This window comes from Sceloporus undulatus, chromosome 2, assembly GCF_019175285.1.
Source record: "Sceloporus undulatus isolate JIND9_A2432 ecotype Alabama chromosome 2, SceUnd_v1.1, whole genome shotgun sequence".
Taxonomy (NCBI): domain Eukaryota; kingdom Metazoa; phylum Chordata; class Lepidosauria; order Squamata; family Phrynosomatidae; genus Sceloporus; species Sceloporus undulatus.
The window spans coordinates 290,660,245-290,679,614 of record NC_056523.1 but is presented as its reverse complement, the minus strand read 5'-3'; the positions used below and the strand labels follow the sequence as shown (position 1 = coordinate 290,679,614).

Genomic DNA, 19,370 nt, shown 5'->3' with positions numbered 1-19,370 from the left:
AAGTAAATAATCCAAACTAATACCCATACTTAAACTAACTGCAATGAGCAATTTGTCTGCATTGTCAACAACTCATCACAATTATTGGGGCAGATAAATAGCAGGAATTTTAAATCTGAAGTGTTTATTGAGATCTTTTTTGCAAGATGTCCACCTCTTTTCCAGAGAAATAAAAGATAAGGAGGAGACTGTAATCCTTTGAAGAACAGAAACTATTTATATGCTTTTAAGCAAGCCATCTAATTAAAAAGACATCGGTCCAAAACACACTGTAGAAATAATCCAGTTTGAGACTGCTTTAACTGTCTTGGCTCAGTGCTAGGGAATCCCAGGAATTGTAGTTTATTGAGGCACCAGAGCTCTCTGACAGAGAAGGCTAAATGTCTCACAAAACTACAGTTCCCAGAATTCGCTTGCATTGAGCCAGGATAATTAAAGCAGTCTCAAACTGGATTATTTCTGCAGTGTGTGTTGGACCTTTGTTGGGATGCTGATGAGACTACATCCAGATAGGCTATGAACACTATCAGTTCAGAAACATTTGTAATAGTGGCATGCAAAAATAGTGCTGAGATGATGGAGTGTCTTGTGGACATTTTGAAAATAGAAGCAAAGACATGCTTTTTGGCTGCAGCATCAATTTTTTGAACAACATTTCTTTAGTTAGAAAGGAGCTCCATTCAATCACCTGTTAAACAGCTGGCTATGGACTGTAGAAAATAAAGTAGACTTAAAAGAAAGGAGTCTGAGAAACACAGTGTTAAGATATGTGTTAGAAAGACTGACACTATACCCATAAATCTGTGCTGGAAACAACAGATAAGTTCAAATCCCATTCAGCCACAGAAAACCACTGGGTGAACTTGGGCAAACCACTCTCTCTCTCTCAGCCTCAGAGGGAATGGAAAGGCAAACCCCCTCTGAATAAATATTGCAAGAAAACCTTGTGATACTTTTGCATTAAGGTCACCATAAATTGGAATCAACTTTAAGGCACACAACAACCCTCCTCTGTTTCCACTGGCAGCTGAAGACATTTTTATTCAGGCAGGCATTTGGTGGGTAGATTTTATTTGAATAATGTGGTGTGCTGTTTTAACGTTTCCTGCTCTTCACTGTTTTAAACGATACTGTTTTATGTTTTAATGTTTGTTTTAATGTTTATGTTTTAATGTTAGTAGTATTTAATTTATTTTTTTACTTATCTAATCAATTTTTTAGCTTTGTCTTTTTAATATATTGTAACCCATCTTGAATCCCATTGTGGGAGAAAGGTGGGAGATATATAAATCTTGGAAATAAACAAAAAAACAACAACAGGTAAGAACAGATTAGACACTTCAGTAAAACTCATATGCTTAAAGCACTTGCATACATTTCAAAATAGCCTCTCCCTGCTTAATTATGCTGTGTTGAAAAGGCAATACTTTTTAAAAGAAAATATTGGTATTATGTTGTGATGGCTGTTTTACTGCAGATTTAAGTAGTGTGTGAGTATGTGAAATATTTTGTTACTTGTTGGTTGACAGGGTTTCCTTTTCAGTTTATTTACTAGATGTTTTACACAGAACCTTCTTCAATTAAAAATTCCTAACAAAGCTAACCTGAGTGGATCATTCATGATTTCAAACATGAGATGCGTTTTGTATATTCCTGACAGTCTGTGTCAAGCGATTTGGCTTTTACATGCTGCTGTACACTGCACTGATCCATGCACAGCAGTCCATGGACTGCTAGTGGGTGGCAGCATAGCAAAGTATATGCAAGATCTGGCCTGGGACCACAGAGGATTTTTTAAAAGTCTATTCCTACACACCCATGTTGCTTTCTCAGTGAAAATTCTCCCATACAGCACAGATTAAAAAACACCTTTGAAAAGAATGAATACATGCCAAAGCAGTGGCATGATGATGTCCTGAGATTCAATTTCAGAGGACTTTTTAAAAAATCAAATAAATAAAATGAATAAAATAACAAATAAAAAAAATGCTATAGGGTTTAGGGCTGAATCCTCACCTTCTCAGTAGTGGAATTAGGAATTCCAAATCACAAAATTTAGAGACAAGAGTCTAATAATGGATTTCTGTAATATCTCATCTGGAGCTTAGAACATTTATTTTTCCAGCTGCAGTCCGACGAATTAACATTTTCAAGTTCTCATCTCATTTGATTTGGCCCTGTGGCATCTTACTGTGTGTCTTCACAACAGCAACCTTCCCCAACTTGTTGCAATTTACTTCCAATTTATCACAATCTCAAGGTGAATATTTCATAAGATTTACAAGATTTGTTCTGAGGGAGTTAGCCATTACTTTCCTCTGAGGCTGAGAGAGCATGACTTGTCCAAGGTGACTCAGGGATGTTCACACCACAGAATTAAAGCAGTTTGACACATTTTAAGTACCATGATTGTATCCTACAGAATCCTGGGATTTGCAGTGAGGTGTGGTACCAGAGCTCTCTGACAGACCAAGCTGAATATCTCAATACCTGAACACTTTATTTCCAGTAGTTTTTAGTTAGTAGTTTAGATTACTTTATTTTGCATTTATAACTTATCCTTATATGTCATTTTATAGTATGGAAATTTACATTAATAAAAAAATAAAAGTTATGTTTTTACAACCAAGAAAAGGTAACAGCCATCAGCCTCAAAGTCCTGCCTTTTCCTATGATAATTTGTCCACCTAGTCTGTATTGTCTACTCAGTAGTGCCTGCCAATTCACTTCTAATCTGAATCCAAGATGCTGGTGGTCACATTCAAGGCCACAAATGACTTGGGATTTCAATACATGGGAAAGAGCTTGACTGAGATCTGATAAAGGGGCTCTCCTTCGTCTCTCAGTACTGGGAGCAATATACAGACAATAGACATAGAAACAGGTGCCCTGTGTGTGGAATGCCTTCTCGTTAGACTGGCACCAATGTTGTATTCTTTCCAGCACCAAGTTTCTGTTTATTAAAGCCCTTGGGGACATGTTAAATTGTTTAATACATTTTAGTCTACTTAAATTAGTTTTTATTGTTTTAATCTGCTTATATTGTTTCACTTATATGAATCCCTGAGATCAGTGGGTTAGCAAGGGTGAGGCAATGGGAGCTGGCAATAACGGGGTGCAAAATAGAGAGTTATCCCTTTTCTAGGGAGGTCGGGGAAGGTTGAGAGCATGATGCCCCAGGCCTTCTTTAGGCGTGAAAGGGTGGGAGGGAAGACCAGGAAGACTCAACTGGGGCAGCAGGATGTCAGGGCTCCTCATCAACCACACCAATAGAGAGGATATACCAGAGTTACAGTTTGCAGGGTCAAGAAGGGTGGCACTGGAGTTTATCACACCAGAGGAATTTCTCTTAATTTCGAATGAAAAGAAAGTGGGGCCAGAACGCATTCACGTAAAGTCGCTAGTTTAGCAAAATTACATGAATGCTCACTACATTCGAACTGGCTCCCCATTGCCCAAAAATAGCATGCCATTGCCCGAATTTGCGTGTGGCAGTCTATCATGCAATAACGTGAAACCCCATGATTGCCCTCGGACTGACGTCCCATTGCCCAAATTTGTGTGTAGTGGGTTATCATGCAGTAACGTGAAAGCCCATGATTGCGTTCAGATTGCCATTGGATTATACTTCCAATTTCCCTTGTCTGATAAACTCCACTGCCAGAACAGAAGGTGTCTCAAGTGGTGAGCAGCACTGAGAGACTTTGTGCCTGAAAGAATGCTTTTAGTGGGCACTTAATGGAGATGAGAATTAGCAATGTTTTTCCTTACTTCTCTCTTCCATTTGTGGAGATGTGTTGGAGGACTGTGGGTCACAGAGGATTGGGGATGCTACTGCTATTTATTTTTTACCCGCCTCTCTCTATGGATTGAGGCAGGGAACAACAATAAATTAAACACATGACACAGTTAAAAGAGTATATAAAGCCAATACAAATTCAAAAGAATCAATACAAACTTGAAAAATCATAATTTCAAAGTCATCGGGATAGGCCAACCAGCAGAGACAGGTCTTTTAGTGCTGTTTTAAAATAAGACACCATATGAAAGAATGACTTCTCACTGGTTCTGGTCCGGCTCTGCCTAAAGTAACTTCAGTCAAAAAAGCCAGTCTCACTGGTCTGTGTGTCTCTGCCAGAGTGGCATGGCCTCCAAGGAAAGCTGGCCCAAGCCATTCTGCTGCCTCAAGTGGAGCAAAAAGCCATACCTTTGCCCCCAAAGTCAGCAGCACTATTTTGACTCAGGATACAGAGGAGCCCACACACTCCCCTCTCTTCACTCCAGGCATCAAAGAAGCTAAGTATGCCAATGTCTGAGATACCATGATATAAGGCAGGATATAAATGTTTTAATGAAGAAATAAAATAAAATACTCTGCCAGTAGCCTTCCATAATAATAGACAGAGGTTTTGTACATTCATACAACTGAATGAAAGATTAGAAATTTTATCATCTGTAGCCCTACATGTTTTGGGTCTTGGTTGAGTTACTTGATATGAAATGCTGCTAGTTGTTATCATGATTATTATCTAATCTCCAGTGGGTGGGAAGGGCAATTGTTTTCTTAGGAATCAAATTAATGTTTATTTAGATCACAAGATTGTGTGTTGGAGGTTATACTTTAATAAATACATATTAAACATCTGGCTTTTGTGAATAGCTTATCTGACAAGGTTTCATTAAAGAGATGCTTCTGCTTCTACAGCTAGAAAACTGGAGTGAATGCATTATGAAAACATGATGTTTCTTGTATTTTACAGGCTAAAAAGGGGAAAGCTCTACCTGCTGAGCTTATCTGAAATCAGCTACTGCAGAGTGCAAGTTTAAGGCAGCAGACTGAAATGATCAGGATTATATTACATATAAATCTTTCATGAGATCATATCTAAAGAAAAATATATCACAGTAGTCTACAAATAAAACAGCCAAGAAAAATTAGGGAAAGTAGTGGCCACAGAAGTGGGGTAAAATTCCATGTTCTTCTTCTCTAGGTAGAAAGGGGAGGGGGAAAGAAATGAATGAAAGGGGAGGGGGAAAGAACAAAATGTTCTAGAGAAGAATGATATTTGCTGGAATCCTGTTAATGATGTACACATGTTTAACTCTGGGTTACATGGGTTTGTTTTCTTTTGGACAGGTGGCAAGGAACTATTCATGGCTTATTGCATTGTCCATAATTTCCTCCCTGGCAGATGTCAAGCGGGGGGGGGGGGGGTCTGCTGTTGCTATTAGCTGGAAGCGGAAGGGGGAGCACTCTGGGAACAAAGAAATGGACAGTCTCAGCTGCAAGGGGAAGAGAAATGAGCATTCTCTGTAGCCTGAGTGGCCTCTACCTTTCACTCTCCCCTCTCCAGCCAGGCAAGTAGAAAGCAGCAGTAGTGGACCCTGGAGATTGTGAGGTGTGGAGCAATGTGTGAAGCATTAAGCTCCATATATGCAATTGCAATATCCTGGACATAACATTTTATTACTCTTGTTTTGCAATCACTGAAGTAGGAAGAAAACTTGGCCATCACTTCAACCTTTAATTTCGTAAGGTTCCCAAGACAATGAGAGATAAGATGTGGAATAAAAGGAAGAGACAGAACATTTTTAGGTTGTAAAAAGAAATCTTTCCAAGGTTGCCGTTAAAGCACCAGCTTCAGAGAGGATGGTGCCATCTTGAATACCCTGTCTTGGCCCTTCCTCTAACTGGAAAGGTAACCACCGAAAATGACAGGGAGTGTGAAAAGTGTGGTGGTGGTCACAGGAGAGAACATAACCTTCACCATGCTGCTCAGTATGGGAAGAAATGTCTGTGAGCTGTGCAGCTAGTTGAATAAATCCCTTTCTATTATTTTCAAAAAGAGGGAGTGTTATTTTTAAAATGTTTTAGAAAAATTAAAAAGAAAAGCCCCATAGGAGTTTAGTCAGGGGAACTAACAAATAGCCCAACAGCCCTGCCAACAATAGCTGAAAGCCTTTAGATAACCTGAGCCCCTGAGACTGCTCAATCCTTAGTGCTCCTTCACTTTAGGACTGCAGCCTTAATCAGATTATCAGTAATACAGTGGGCCCTTCCCTTACGCGGGGGATCTGTTCTGGATCCCCACGCGTAAGGAGAATTCTATGTATGCTTGCAACCCATTGTAAACAATGGGGCGTGTGCTTGTGGCACGGCAGTGCACCATTTGGTTAATGGCTGTGTGGCTTCAGCATAAGCTTGAAGACGTGTATGGTGTGCCTGCGTACAGCCCAGGTGCACTGTACTGACAAGGTTTTGTATATGCTTGGTGGAAAAAACAAACAAACTAATTATAGCTCAAAAGAGCTTTTGTATAATGTGAAGTTGAGGGTTTTCACAGCCAACATAGTTTCTTGTGGGTTTTTCAGGCTGTGTGGCCATGTTCAGAAAATGGATTGCTAATTAAATAGACATATATATATATATATATATATATATATATATATATATATATCTCCTCCTGCATATCCTCCCACCCTGATGCTTTGCCATTCAAAAATAGACCAAAACACAGAATAACATGTAAATCACTTCCTCACAAGTAAGGGTCACACAGTATATATCCCCCACTCACTTCCATGCAACCAACCTCTGAAGATGCCAGCCACAGATGCAGGCGAAACATCAGGAATAAATTCTTCCAGAACATGGCCACATAGCCCAAAAAACTCGCAAAAAAAACCTATAGCTTCTGTACAGCTCAACAGAGCTTTCACATTAATAAAGCAGAGTAACAAAACAAAGCAAACAACAAGATTTGAAATTGATCTATAAAAAGAGGCTGAATAAAAATACAGTGAAAACACTAATGCTGCTTTTGGGCTACATTATATGCCATGAGTGGGAAAAACAAGATTGGAACAATGTCATATTCTCTCCACAGGATGGCAGTAGAAACATGCTGTGCCAATGTCTACAAAATTATAATATTAAACTGCCCCCCCCCATGATAAGATTATACATAAAGTATAAATAATATTTACGACAAAGAAGGGAGACTAGTTGAAGGGAAAACTTGAAAAGCATGTATTGGGGGGGGGGAGAATCCACTAGTAAACAATGAGTAAGGGCGTGTGTGTTTTTAAATTACACTCAAACAGAAAACAATTGTTGAGATCTTGTAGACTCAGGGCTGTGACCTTGCTGATTCAATCTATCCACCTAGTATGAGGCTTTTCCCTCTTTTTGCCTTTCCCCTTTCCTAGCATTATTGTATTTAGCAGTGACTCTTGTCTTCCTATTATGTGGCCGAAATAAGACAGCCTAAATTTAGTCAACTTGGCTTTCAGGCAGAGTTCTGGCCTGATCTGCTCTAGCATGTATTTGTTTACTTTCTGCTGTCCATGGCTGTCCTCAGCACTTTTTTCCAGCACCACATTTCAAATGAGTTGATTTTCTTTCTATCTACTTTCTTCAGCTCTTGCATCCATACCCAGTGATGGGGAATACAGTGGTACAATACTGAAGCTTTAATATTGTATTCCATTAGTGCATCTGAGGAAATGATTGATATTCACAAATCTCATGTTGAAATAAATGTCTTAATCTTAAATATGCTACTAGATTTGTTGTCTCCTTACCCCTCCATTTCCCCCTTTAATTATGAACATAAGGACAGTGTGAAATAGCTGATATCTGTATCAGCAGAGGGACTGCATACACTGATGAAATATAGACGTTTAAAACTTAGTAGGGACTCTACTAATTCAGTAGTCCCTTGGAGGTTATCCCAGGAGTGATAGTTTTGAGGTTTCTGTTTGTTGTTGTTGTTTTTTGCATTCCTCTTTCTGGACATGAAGATAAGAGCATACTTTGAGAGACCTCACAATCCTCCTCTATGAGAGTGTGGAAAGGTGCACAGGAATTCCTTCGCGGATGTTGGAATCAGTGGTACCTGGGGATTCTGATATTGAGCAGTGGAAAATCTTCTCCAAACTGAAGTTCAAACTTCAAAGGAACTCTCCATGATGCTAAATGTCACCTGGAGATAGGGTTCCCCACCTTGAATACCTCTTTTAAAAACTGGAATAAAGCAAAGAGGTGATTCACCACACCACTAACACAGAAATCATCAGCTACTACTAGTGGGAACTCCAGCAGAGAACACACCTGGGAGAAGCTGTGGATCTAAAGGGTTCATTGCCTACCCAATCAATTTTAAACTATGAATTTTAAATTGGGATAGTTTAATTTTTAAATAAGGATTAAAAAATTTTTTTACGCTGGATGATTTTAATATGCCCTATGTTTATGTGTTTTAACTCTAAGGAGTTTATCATACAGGGAAATTTGGAAGTTTAAAAAGGTCAGAACACATGGTTATCCAGCATATTAGGCCCAATTGTACAAATGGTTTTCGCATAATGTTGCGCACAAACCGCCGCACACACACTTTTATCATTGGGATGGAGGCACATTTGGTCCTGTCGTGTGAAAACCATTAGAACATTTGCTCGTAAGTGCAGATTGATCTCAGATTCTGCATGGGATAACAGAGCTTTGCATGTGAAAACCAGTTGCGCAATAGTGAGTTAATAACGGGATTTTACCATTTTAAACTTCCAATTTTTCCCTGTGTAATAAACTCCAATGTGTTTAAATGGTTTTATGTGTTTTAATCTATGTTGTACCCTGCTTCAAGCCTTGGGAAGAGATGGGTAAAAAATAACAGTAACAGCAACAATTTAGTATTAGTAGTATTAGTATTATTACCCTCCTTTGCTTCCAAATATTATTATTATTAACAATCATGGCAAGAGAAGACATTGCTAATCTAGAAACCAAAGGTCAACCTTTGCTGTTTGCTGTGTGGCTGACTGGAACAACAGCCATACTGGATTAATCCAAACTGAGTAGCTGAGTACGTTGTCTCTAACAGTGAACAATGTCAGCAGAAATGTACAGGAAATATACCATCTATATGTCGATTTAATTTGTAAGTAAGTCAAATATAATCAGTCCTACAAATAACCAGGTGGCTCCTTTGCTTACTTCCCCCCAGTATGAAGGCTGTTTTATTTATGATTACTCAGTAGGTTCTTCAAAACACAGAAGCATACTCAGCTAGCAATGAAAAAGAAAATTTGCCCATTTAATCTATGACTGACATATTTTCTTAATTATGCTTCATAAAGGGCATAAAGCACATCAAGAATGTAAGAATATACCTCCTGTCTGTAGGATAAAGTTCCACAGTAATGACGTCGAGGGAATTCCATGCTGAAATGGTGAGGCCATTGTACAGACACAGCATACCTATCATCATGGATTCACTTGTACCAAACCATAGGAAAAAGCAACTAATCCCAGAAAGAATCATAGAGCCACCTGTAGACAAATAGTGAGAATTACTATTGGTTTTGTCACAGTATCCTACTCTCCAACATCATCAAGATGGCTTTCCAATAGGGCAAAAAGAAATGAGTAGCCAGATCTTTTTCTACAAGCCCCCAGAGGGAGTTGGTAGTAGGAATGGTTGGGTTGTGGGAAACAGTCCGAGGAAAAAAATTAAAGTTGCAATCCTTTACCAGTCCTATAACTTCCTAGGACCTCCTTTTGAGTAGACATATATTGGCATAAAATATATTATGCAAGTTTTAGTAGGTTCACCAGCTGCTTCATTATGCAAAGATGTTAAAAAGCTAACATATGATGCCAGAATCATAGGCCTATATTCTGGATCTCAAGGAACTTACTTTTCTGTTGCTAACAAAGTTGAAATTTTACTACCTGCCTCTTACCACTTAAGCATTCCCCAAGCATTTAAAAAGTGTAAGCTAATTGCCCCCAACAATATGGGTATTAATTTTAGTCACCTCGGCAGGATGCAAGCCTGAGTTGAGCTTGAGCCCTTTCGCTGGTATTGAACTCACAACCTTATGGTTTGTGAGTGAGTAGCTGCAGTACAGGCATTTAACCAATGTGCCACCCGGGCTTAAAAGAAATAAGGCCACTGAGACATATGTAATATGCACGATGATACTGAAACTATAAAAAGAATTAACTAAATTTGCTTTCTATTTACCTAGGAAGTTTGTTTGAAAATATTTTTTGTAAAATCCTCTCCCACTTCATGTCTTGTAAGCACTTAAAATATTTTTAAAATCCATTTTAATGAAAAGCATACCTAACATTGATAAACGCCCAATTCTGTCCATCAGAAGAGCTGAGACAATATTCCCTGGTAATACTGCTAAAGTCCCCAGGAAATTAACAAAATAAATCCAATAGGCACTGTAATCGTCATCAAAGGAGATCTGACATCCTGTCTTGTTGTGATAAAATGTGCAGTTTATAAATTCACTGCCAGGATATTTATATGGTTCAAGATCTATGGAAACAGAGAAGGTGACAGTTAGAATAATATCAGATAGTTGTGAAAATATTTGATTTTAAAACATTTCAAATACCAATACTCTCAATGATGACAGTGTTTTTCTCAATGATGACAGTGATGATGATTATACTTAGGTATAAGATTAAACCCTTTACAAAATTCAGGACTTTTAATGGGTAATTGGCAGCTGATGCTTTCATAAGTATGACTTTCTGATTTCAAATTGCATTTCTTATTGCTATGTCATTTAACTTTGGTTTATTCATGTGTTTTACCATTCTATAAAGAACAGCTACTGAAAATCCCTGTGGCTATTTTAACAGAAAAACAATATACAAGTATAATAGATTAAATAACCCAGAAGAGTCTTGTTCCTAAGGCTGCACCTGCACTGCAGAAATAATGCAGTTTGATGCCGCTTTAACTGCCATGGCTTTATGCTATGGAATCCTGGTACTTGTAGCTTGTTGTGGCTCCACAGCTCTCTGACAGAGAAAGCAAAATATTTCACCAGACTACAAATCTGAAAATTCCATAGCCTTGAGTCATGACCAATAAAGTGGTGTCAAACTGCATTAATTCTGTAGCACAGATATAGCCACAATTCACAAAACAGCCATACCTTTATCAGCCAACCAAATGCACCATGGAAGCTTTTAAAGCTTCACCGGTTTCTTCATCATGCAAAGATATTTAAAATCATACAACAGAAAAGTGACAATGTTAGAGTCACAGACCTACATTTTATCTCAGATGTTATTTCTTTTATCAGTTAAAATGATCTGTAGGGATCTCAGTGCAGGGGCAGTAGCTGTGAAGAGCATCTGAGACAAAATGTAGGCCTGTGACTAACACTGTCACCTTTCTTCTTCTGTAAGATTTCTAACATCTCTGCCTGACAAAGAAGCCACTGAAGCTTCCAAAGGTAGCATGGTTTATTTTTTTTGCATTTTGTTTGGCCAATAAAGATATTCCTGCATTGTGTATTTTGTTGTATTTTGCTGCACAGCCAACATAGCCATGAATATGTTGACCTTTTTCTTAAACCAGTACAGAACTAGGCAGAGGTGGGGTGTCATTACAAAGGAGCCTCTGCATATTGTATTACAGTGCGCCCATGTCATATGCGGGCACCTCTTACGTGGCTTCCAGCATATGCTGGAAGCTGCGCTGGATGAAGTGGTGCCGTGCGGCAGAAGAAGCAATGGTGTGCTCACTCATGGCACACACACCGTGCACCGCTGCAGGCCCAAACCCCATTCACTTGAATGGGGCTTGAGCATCCACATGTTTTCCCTTACATGGGGAAATCCGGAACGGATCCCCCCCGAGCAAGGGGAGGGTGGACAGTACCTATAATATGTCTCTTAGAAGGAACCATTAGCAGGGCCTCTTCTCATGGTCTCAAGACACAGTGTGTGGAATGTGGCTTACAAACTTGACAATCAACCCCACCCCCATCATTGGCGGGGTGGGTGGGGATGAGACAACTGCCTTGAACACTTTATTTTGAATGTCATGAAAGGGCAGCAACTTGTTTCTTATTTAATATATTATTCTTGTATAATAACACATACACAGTGATGTAGATATAGATCTATATGTAGAGATGCAGATCAACAAAATTATTAAATATTAATAAGGGTTTGAGGATCGCAGCTCTATAGCCAAATCTTTTTACAGATGTTGTCTTAGTGAGGCAGCATAGACAGAGACAATCACCTCAGGCAACAGATGCTGTGGAAGGGGAGCAGTGACAGACCCTGACTTTTCCTTCTGAGTTCTTCAGTTATTCTCCTCTATTGGCTAACAAGGTTGAATGTGCACGACCATTGAAAACCACAGCACTTGAGGTCCCAGTTTTTTGCATCCGTGGGGAGGGGGAACTGTTGTTCCAGAACGCCCCTGGCAGTACCTCAAGTCTTGTGGTTTTTAATAGCAGCATGGCTGCGTGCATGCACCGCCATGGTTTGCCATCCGTGGATGTCCAAATCCATGGATGGCAAGCCCATGGTTAGGGCAGGCAAGTTGTATTCTCTTTTAGGTTTGTTCTAAATCCCCACTGTACCATCTGTAACAATATTCTGGTAATAAATTCTTGATAAAATGGCCCCCATTCTATTCCCGGAGCTGGACAGTTAAAGAGGGTATTTCTTTCCACCCTACCTGTGCTGAAAAAAGTGGTTTCCATAAAAATGCAGTTCCTAAAGTAAGTATTCAGTGTGGTAACATCTTCAAAATTACAGTTCTTAAAAAGTGTATCTTGAAAAGTAACTGCTTTAAATTTCATCATGGTAAACCTGACCAATAGAAATAATTTGCAATCAGCTTAAATTATCATAAACAGCAAGATATCTTTTTTGGAGACATTTTTTCAATTGATGCTCCAGCAGTACAGCTCAATACATGTCACAGTCTGATCACCCAAACCATGGCAGTAATAATTCAAAATATTCAAACAATCCATGATTTCCAAGCTTGTACAGTCAGCCCTCTATATCCACAGATTCTTTATTCACATATTCAAATGTCTACAGCTTGATAATATTAAATATATATATATAAATTTCAAAAAGCAAACCTTGATTTTGCCATTTAATATAATGGGTCTTCAGCATCCATGGATTTTTGTATACATGGGGTCCTGGAACCAAACCCAAGCATATACCAAGGATCCGTCCCTCTGGATTTGTGGGGGATCCATTCAGGGACCCCTTGCAAATTCAAAATTTTGTGAATACTCAAGTCCCTCCCCTCCTTCCTTACCACCTTCTTTTCTGCCCCCCCCCCATTGCCCTAGCCTGGAGGGAGTGAGACAGGGTGCAGGGGCTGCCAGCTGCTATGGAGACTCTGGCGTGCGCATGCCATGCCCCCTCTCCACCGCAGCCAATAAGTGCATTTGCTAAACATCTTCTGCTGCTCTGTGATTGGCTCAGCTGAGCTGGCCACTGGAGGACAGGGAGGTGATGGATAGCAAGTGCATGCTCCAACCCCCCAGGACCCTTTGCCTGCCCCATCACTCTCCCTTGGTTGTCCAGAGGACAAAGAGGCAGGCAAGGGGAGTAGGATCTTCCATCCTCCCCAAGTCCCTTTTCCTGCCCATTGCTCCCTCAGCTATCCAGAGAGCGATGGGGCTGGCAAAGGGAGGAGGATCCTCCATCCCCCCATTTTGCCCCCATTGCTCTGGAGCCAGCTCAGGTGAGCCAACCCCAGGGCGACAGGGGTGAGATGGGAAGCAGGGGAGTCCAGTAGAAGGGGGCATGGTGTGTGCATTCCGGGCCCAGAGGGCAACCAGGAGCTAGTCTCCATGGCAGCCAGCACGGATTAGAGGCCTCATTTCCTCCGGACTGAGGGAAGGCCCCTCAGCCCCCAAGGCCAAGCTAATCTTGGGAGGAAGAAGGAGGGAAGGGATAGAGAGGAGCATGCAGGAAGAAGGAGGGGGAGTACACATGGTGGCAACGTAATGAATAATCAACTGTGAGTTCCAAAGCCGTGAATCCAGGCAGACAGCTGTATAAGCCATCTTTTTCCTCTTACATGCAAAATCCTTTCTCTTTCCTGGTACATAACCATTGTACTGTGACAATCAGCCATACAACAATTGGCATTAACTAGGAACTACCTCCAAACCTATCATTTGAAAGCACTGTTTGATAACAATGGCTCACTACTAATTACTGGCTAGTGCTAATCATATTTTGAAAGCAGAGAAAACAATGACTAACATAAATGAAGAGAAAGGACTCCAGGAAAAAGTGAAGAGGAGACATGTGGCAATCAGCACGTTAGAGCAGAATCTATAGTCTTGACACCCATGTGTACAAATGGAAAAGATACATTCCTGAAATATAACAAGAGACAATGCTACAATATAAAGTACAAGCTACTACTTCTCAGGTTGAAATACTTCAGAGGGTTGCTTCAAAGGGTTGTTGTGACTATAAAATGTGATAAGACCATTAATATCCCCCTGCGTTTCCTGAACAACAACAAATATATAAAATAACAAGCTTCCCAAACCAAGCATATTAGAACTGAAAAGTGCCAGTAACTCTTCATTATAAGGGGGCAGGTCAGTGTCTGGATAACAATGAATAACAAAGTGATTGATTTGAAAGGTTTGTTTGTTTATTTGTTTATTTATTTATTTATTTATTTATTTATGTCAACCTGTCATTGATGAATGTCCCATTGAAGTGGATTTGATTTTCCAAAGTAAAGTTGAAGTCAAAATCTGTTATCCTCTCATTTTCAAAACTCTTCCTCCTAGAAGCATATTCATCTGCTTGTAGATGCTTAATGACATCTGGAAACCAGACTGACAATCCATAGTAGCTGTGAAGAGCAATGGGTATAATGTGAACAAATGTAGCCTTGGTGGAATATGTCAGAATTATGTTTTCCTAACAATGAATTGAAACCCACAATGGGTACCTGAGTTGTAGCATAGCCAGTGTTTTCCTGGACACACTGATAAAAATTAGTATCTTAAAATACACAAGCTGCATTCAGATGCAATACAACATGCAGTGTTAATAAAAACAAGCTTAGCTTTCCATCTCTGGCTTCTGCTCTTTCCCAACTATCTTCGAGCAGCCACTCCTGATTTAGACTAACCTCGCCTTTGTGTGATTTCAGTGCTAAACAATAGTGAATTTTAATTGTGATTAATGAAAACAAGTATTGTATTTTCTGGCATATAAGACTACTTTTTAACCCAGGAAAATCTTCTCAAAAGTCAGGGGTCGTCTTATACGCCGGGTTTCGTCTTATAGGGTGGGTACTGAAACTTCCGAGCCAGACTGGAGAATCTGTGGACTTTGTATACAATCCAGTCCAAGCAGGCTTTGTATACAACAAGTTTTCCTCCTAGATACCTGCATGTCATAAGCATTTGAATTAAAATTATCATATTGAAATCAAATCTTATGTCTTTTTAATTTTTATTTGGTGTGCGCTGGAAGAGAGGTAGTCTTATATGGCGAGTATATCCCAAACTCTATATTTTAACTGGAAAAGTTGGGAGTCGTCTTATACTCCCAGTCATCTTATACGCCGGAAAATACGTAATCTTCTGTTTTGATCTATCCTGAATCTTTGGTTATTAATCTTTAGTGGGTGACTCTGTATAGTAGTATTTGTGGAAGTGGAACAAAAAATATCTTTTTATGGAATTTCCTTCATCAAGTAAAACTCAGTAGTACTTCCAATCCATTTTACCACACTTTGGCCTGGTACAGACTGCCGGAAAGCTGCAGTCTGGGGCCGATTTTAGGGCTCGGGATTGTGGCGTGACTGCATGTTCCTGAGCCCTACCATGCAGCGGTGGCACCATCCACGTGGGGGCCACCATGATGATGCAAGCGCGGCGCAGCATCTGCATGTCGTGGCGCCGCACTTGCATCATCGACGTGCAACAGTGCAACAGTGCACCATGTGCACCATGACATCTGCTGCGCACACCAAAAATAACCTGCTTTTAGTGGGTTCTTTTTGGTTTAGAAGGAGGCTGCATGGTTTGGCTGCTGAGGTGTCCCTCAGGAGCAAAAACGGATGCCACCCTTTCAGGGCAGTCTGTTGAGCCTCTTTGATAGTAAGATTATCATGCAACAAAACTAATACAATCCACTGTAACTACTGTAGGTTGTCTTGCTAAACTTACCCAAAAGAAAGCGTAAACCATACTGTTGCCAGTTTTGTTGTATTGTCTTTGACTGGATAGGTGAAACACCTCATAAATGTTAACCAAATCTGTGATAGATTAAGAAAATTAGCATTTATTTCTAAAACTCTATTTAATTAAAAATAAAAAAGACATGTAGGTATACAACAGGAGTGGGAACTTTGTGGCCCTCCAGATATTGTTGGACTGCAACTTCCAGCATGCTTCACCATTGGTTCTGCTAGCTAGGGAATTTGAGTGTTGCAGTTCAACATTTGAAAGGTCACACAGTTCTCACTCCTGGCTTAGAGTATGTGCCTTAGAGAACCAGATATGAAGTGGTAGAATTATCAGGCCAGGTCTATGCACTGTTAAAAGCTAATGTCTAATATAAGGACTTGTCTATATAATCATTTATCACAAGAAAACTACACCAAGGGATGACCTTTTTATTCTCTGATAACTGACAGCTGTGAATTGTCCATGTTTCTTTGAAATATCAGAGCACCAGGGCAGCACATGATGGGGGGGGGGGCTTGCAAACAGGACTTATGTCAGGCCCTAGACTTATGGGCATGCTAAGACTTTTCAATGTTTGCTATTACAGATCACATCATCCTTTCTTTCTAGTTAGAGTGTCACCAACCAGACATTTTCTACAACAAAATGATGCTAATTTTTATGTACATAAATGTGTTTAGCATCAAAAAAGCAGAACAAAAGTCTATTTTTTTCTTGTAGTCTCATGATACTTTGGTTTAAAACAGTTTAACATGCCCAAAGTCATTCTCGTTTTCATTAGAATTCACAAAGAGTTTGCATTTATTTATTTATTTTGCCCATACATGTCAGAAATACACAAGCAGTTGGAAAGTATGAAATGGTAGTAGGGCAAATGAGGGAAAATGCCAGTTTCATATTTCATCAATGAAATAATCCACATGACTACCATAAGGGGCCTTTGTAAAATATTAAATCCAGCATTTAAAATACTCTAGGTATATCACTGTTCAGGTGATAGAATTCATTTCCAGAAATCAGCTACAGCAGCATGTAAAAACTTTGGACTACCTTGGCCTAAATGCATTCATAGCCGACAGGAACTAACACAGGAGTTTATCACACAGGAGAAAGGTGGATTTAAAACAGTGATTAACCCGTGAAAATTGCGCAATGGACATTAAAATGTGATTAAAATGAGATTAACACAAGAGCATTATTCCATGAATAACCAAGGAATAATCAGGCAATAAACAGCAAAAAGTCATTCATGGGAAAATCCTGTGAATGATTTGCTGCTGTTTTTTGCCTGGTTATTCATGGGATAAGGGCAATTTAATCACATTTCATCCTGACATCGTGTGAAAACCATGAGCACAACTACAGTTTCCAGAATTCCATAGCATTGAACCATGGCAGTAAAACTGGCATCAAACTGGATTGTTTCAGCAGTGCAGATGCATCCTGAGTGACTTTATCCAGCCATATTTCACTAAACTGTTTTGATTAAAAATTAGGAGGATATAATGCATACTAAATTAGGTTCTTGGAAGTCAGGCAGCATAAAGGGCCATCATAAAATAAAATGGCATCAACAAATATTCCTACTGAACACAGGAGCATGAAATATTATTATTATTATTATTATTATTATTATTATTATTATTATTATTATTAACCTTTATTTATGAAGCTCTGTAAATTTACACAGCGCTGTACATACAATCTTTTAGTTAGACGATTCCCTGCCCTCGGGCTTACAATCTAAAAAGACAAGACACAGAAGGAGAAGGGAGTGGTGGAGGGAAAGGGTAAGAGGTCCAGCAGTTCCTCTCTACCTCCAAGGCCTGGACCAAGGCAGATGGACTGGAGGGAGGGCGAGGCTTCATAATGGATGGTTAATCATTTTCCAGGGAAAATACATACTCTCAAGTAGGATAATACATATACAGTACATAGCAATACAGGAAATGGTTCAATAAACAGGCACCACAAGAACATCAAATAGTAAGCGACAATTATGCAATACCTGGGAAGGCTTTTCTGAACAGGATGGTTTTCAACTCCGTTTTGAAGCTGGTTAAAGAAGTGATGGCTTTTGCTTGTGCGGGAAGAAGGTTCCAGGAGTGAGGGGCAGCAAGTGAAAAGGGGCGAATCTGAGATGGGGCAGAGGAAATCCTGGGCTGAGACAGCAGACCTTGACTACCAGAACGGAGGGCCCGAGTGGAAAGGTTAGGAGAAAGAAGGTCTGATAAGTAGGGAGGGGCCATTCCATGGAGGGCTTTAAACGTGGACAGCAGGAGTTTATACTGAATGCGGAAAGGGAATGGGAGCCAGTGAAGGGATGCCAACACAGGAGAGATGTGGTCAGAGCGGTGGGTGGAAGTGATAATGCGTGCAGCTGAATGCTGAACAGAGATTAAAGGACGGAGGTGAGAAAGAGGAAGCCCAGCCAGGAGGACATTACAGTAATCAAGTCGTGAGATCACTAGGGCATGGACCAGGATCTTGGCAGTAGAGGCGGAGAGATATGGTCGGATTTTGGCAATATTGTATAAAAAGAATCTACAAGCCTTGGCTGTGGTCTGGATCTGAGGGATACACGACAGAGAAGAATCAAAGATAAAACCAAGACTGCAGGCTTGCTGGACTGGTTGAATACAAATGTTGTCCACAGAGACAGAAAAGGAGTGTTGAAGGGTGCGCTTAGGAGGAAAGACAAGAAGCTCCATCTTGGACATGTTGAGCTTCAAACGCCGATGGCGCATCCACTGCGAGACAGCTGTGAGGCAAGACGAAACTTGCTGTTCAAGCCTTGGAGAAAGGTCAGGGGTGGAAAGATACAGCTGGGTTTCATCGGCATACAGATGGTAGGAAAAGCCAAAAGAGCTGATGAGTTTTCCTAAGGACAGTGTGTAGAGAGAAAACAGAAGGGGACCCAGAACAGAGCCCTGCGGAACTCCAACAGATAAGGGAACAGGAGAAGAAGTCTGACCTCCTGCAACCACTGCAAAAGATCTGCCAGACAAGTAAGATCTAAACCAGTCGAGAACAGAGTCTGAGAACCCAAGGTCAGAGAGTATATCAACTAGAAGACAGTGATCAACGGTGTCAAAGGCTGCAGACAGATCAAGAAGGATGAGAACAGAGTAAAGGCCATTAGCCTTGGCCTGTAAAAGGTCATTCGAGATCTTGGTGAGAGCTGTCTCTGTAGAATGCCTTGGGCAGAAGCCAGACTGAAAGGGATCGAGGATGGAATTGGCTTCAAGAAACTCAAGACAGCGCGAATAGACAACCCGTTCCAAAACCTTAGAAAGAAAGGGAAGAAGAGAAATCGGACGATAGCTAGACAAGGAGGAGGGGTCAAG

The 19,370-nt window shown here is 40.2% G+C and overlaps 1 protein-coding gene across 2 annotated transcripts in view; it reads right to left on the bottom strand.

Moving 5' to 3' along the window:
- SV2C (synaptic vesicle glycoprotein 2C) overlaps positions 1–19,370 on the bottom strand; it is a 134,497-nt gene that overhangs the window by 11,641 nt on the left and 103,486 nt on the right. For both annotated transcript variants that reach the window (XM_042454228.1, XM_042454227.1), the window contains 5 exons: positions 16,003–16,091; positions 14,511–14,675; positions 12,507–12,640; positions 10,131–10,334; positions 9,172–9,331 (listed from right to left, as the gene is read on the bottom strand). In XM_042454228.1, coding sequence (XP_042310162.1) covers positions 9,172–9,331; positions 10,131–10,334; positions 12,507–12,640; positions 14,511–14,675; positions 16,003–16,091 — 752 coding nt within the window. The remainder of the gene's footprint in view (positions 1–9,171; positions 9,332–10,130; positions 10,335–12,506; positions 12,641–14,510; positions 14,676–16,002; positions 16,092–19,370) is intronic.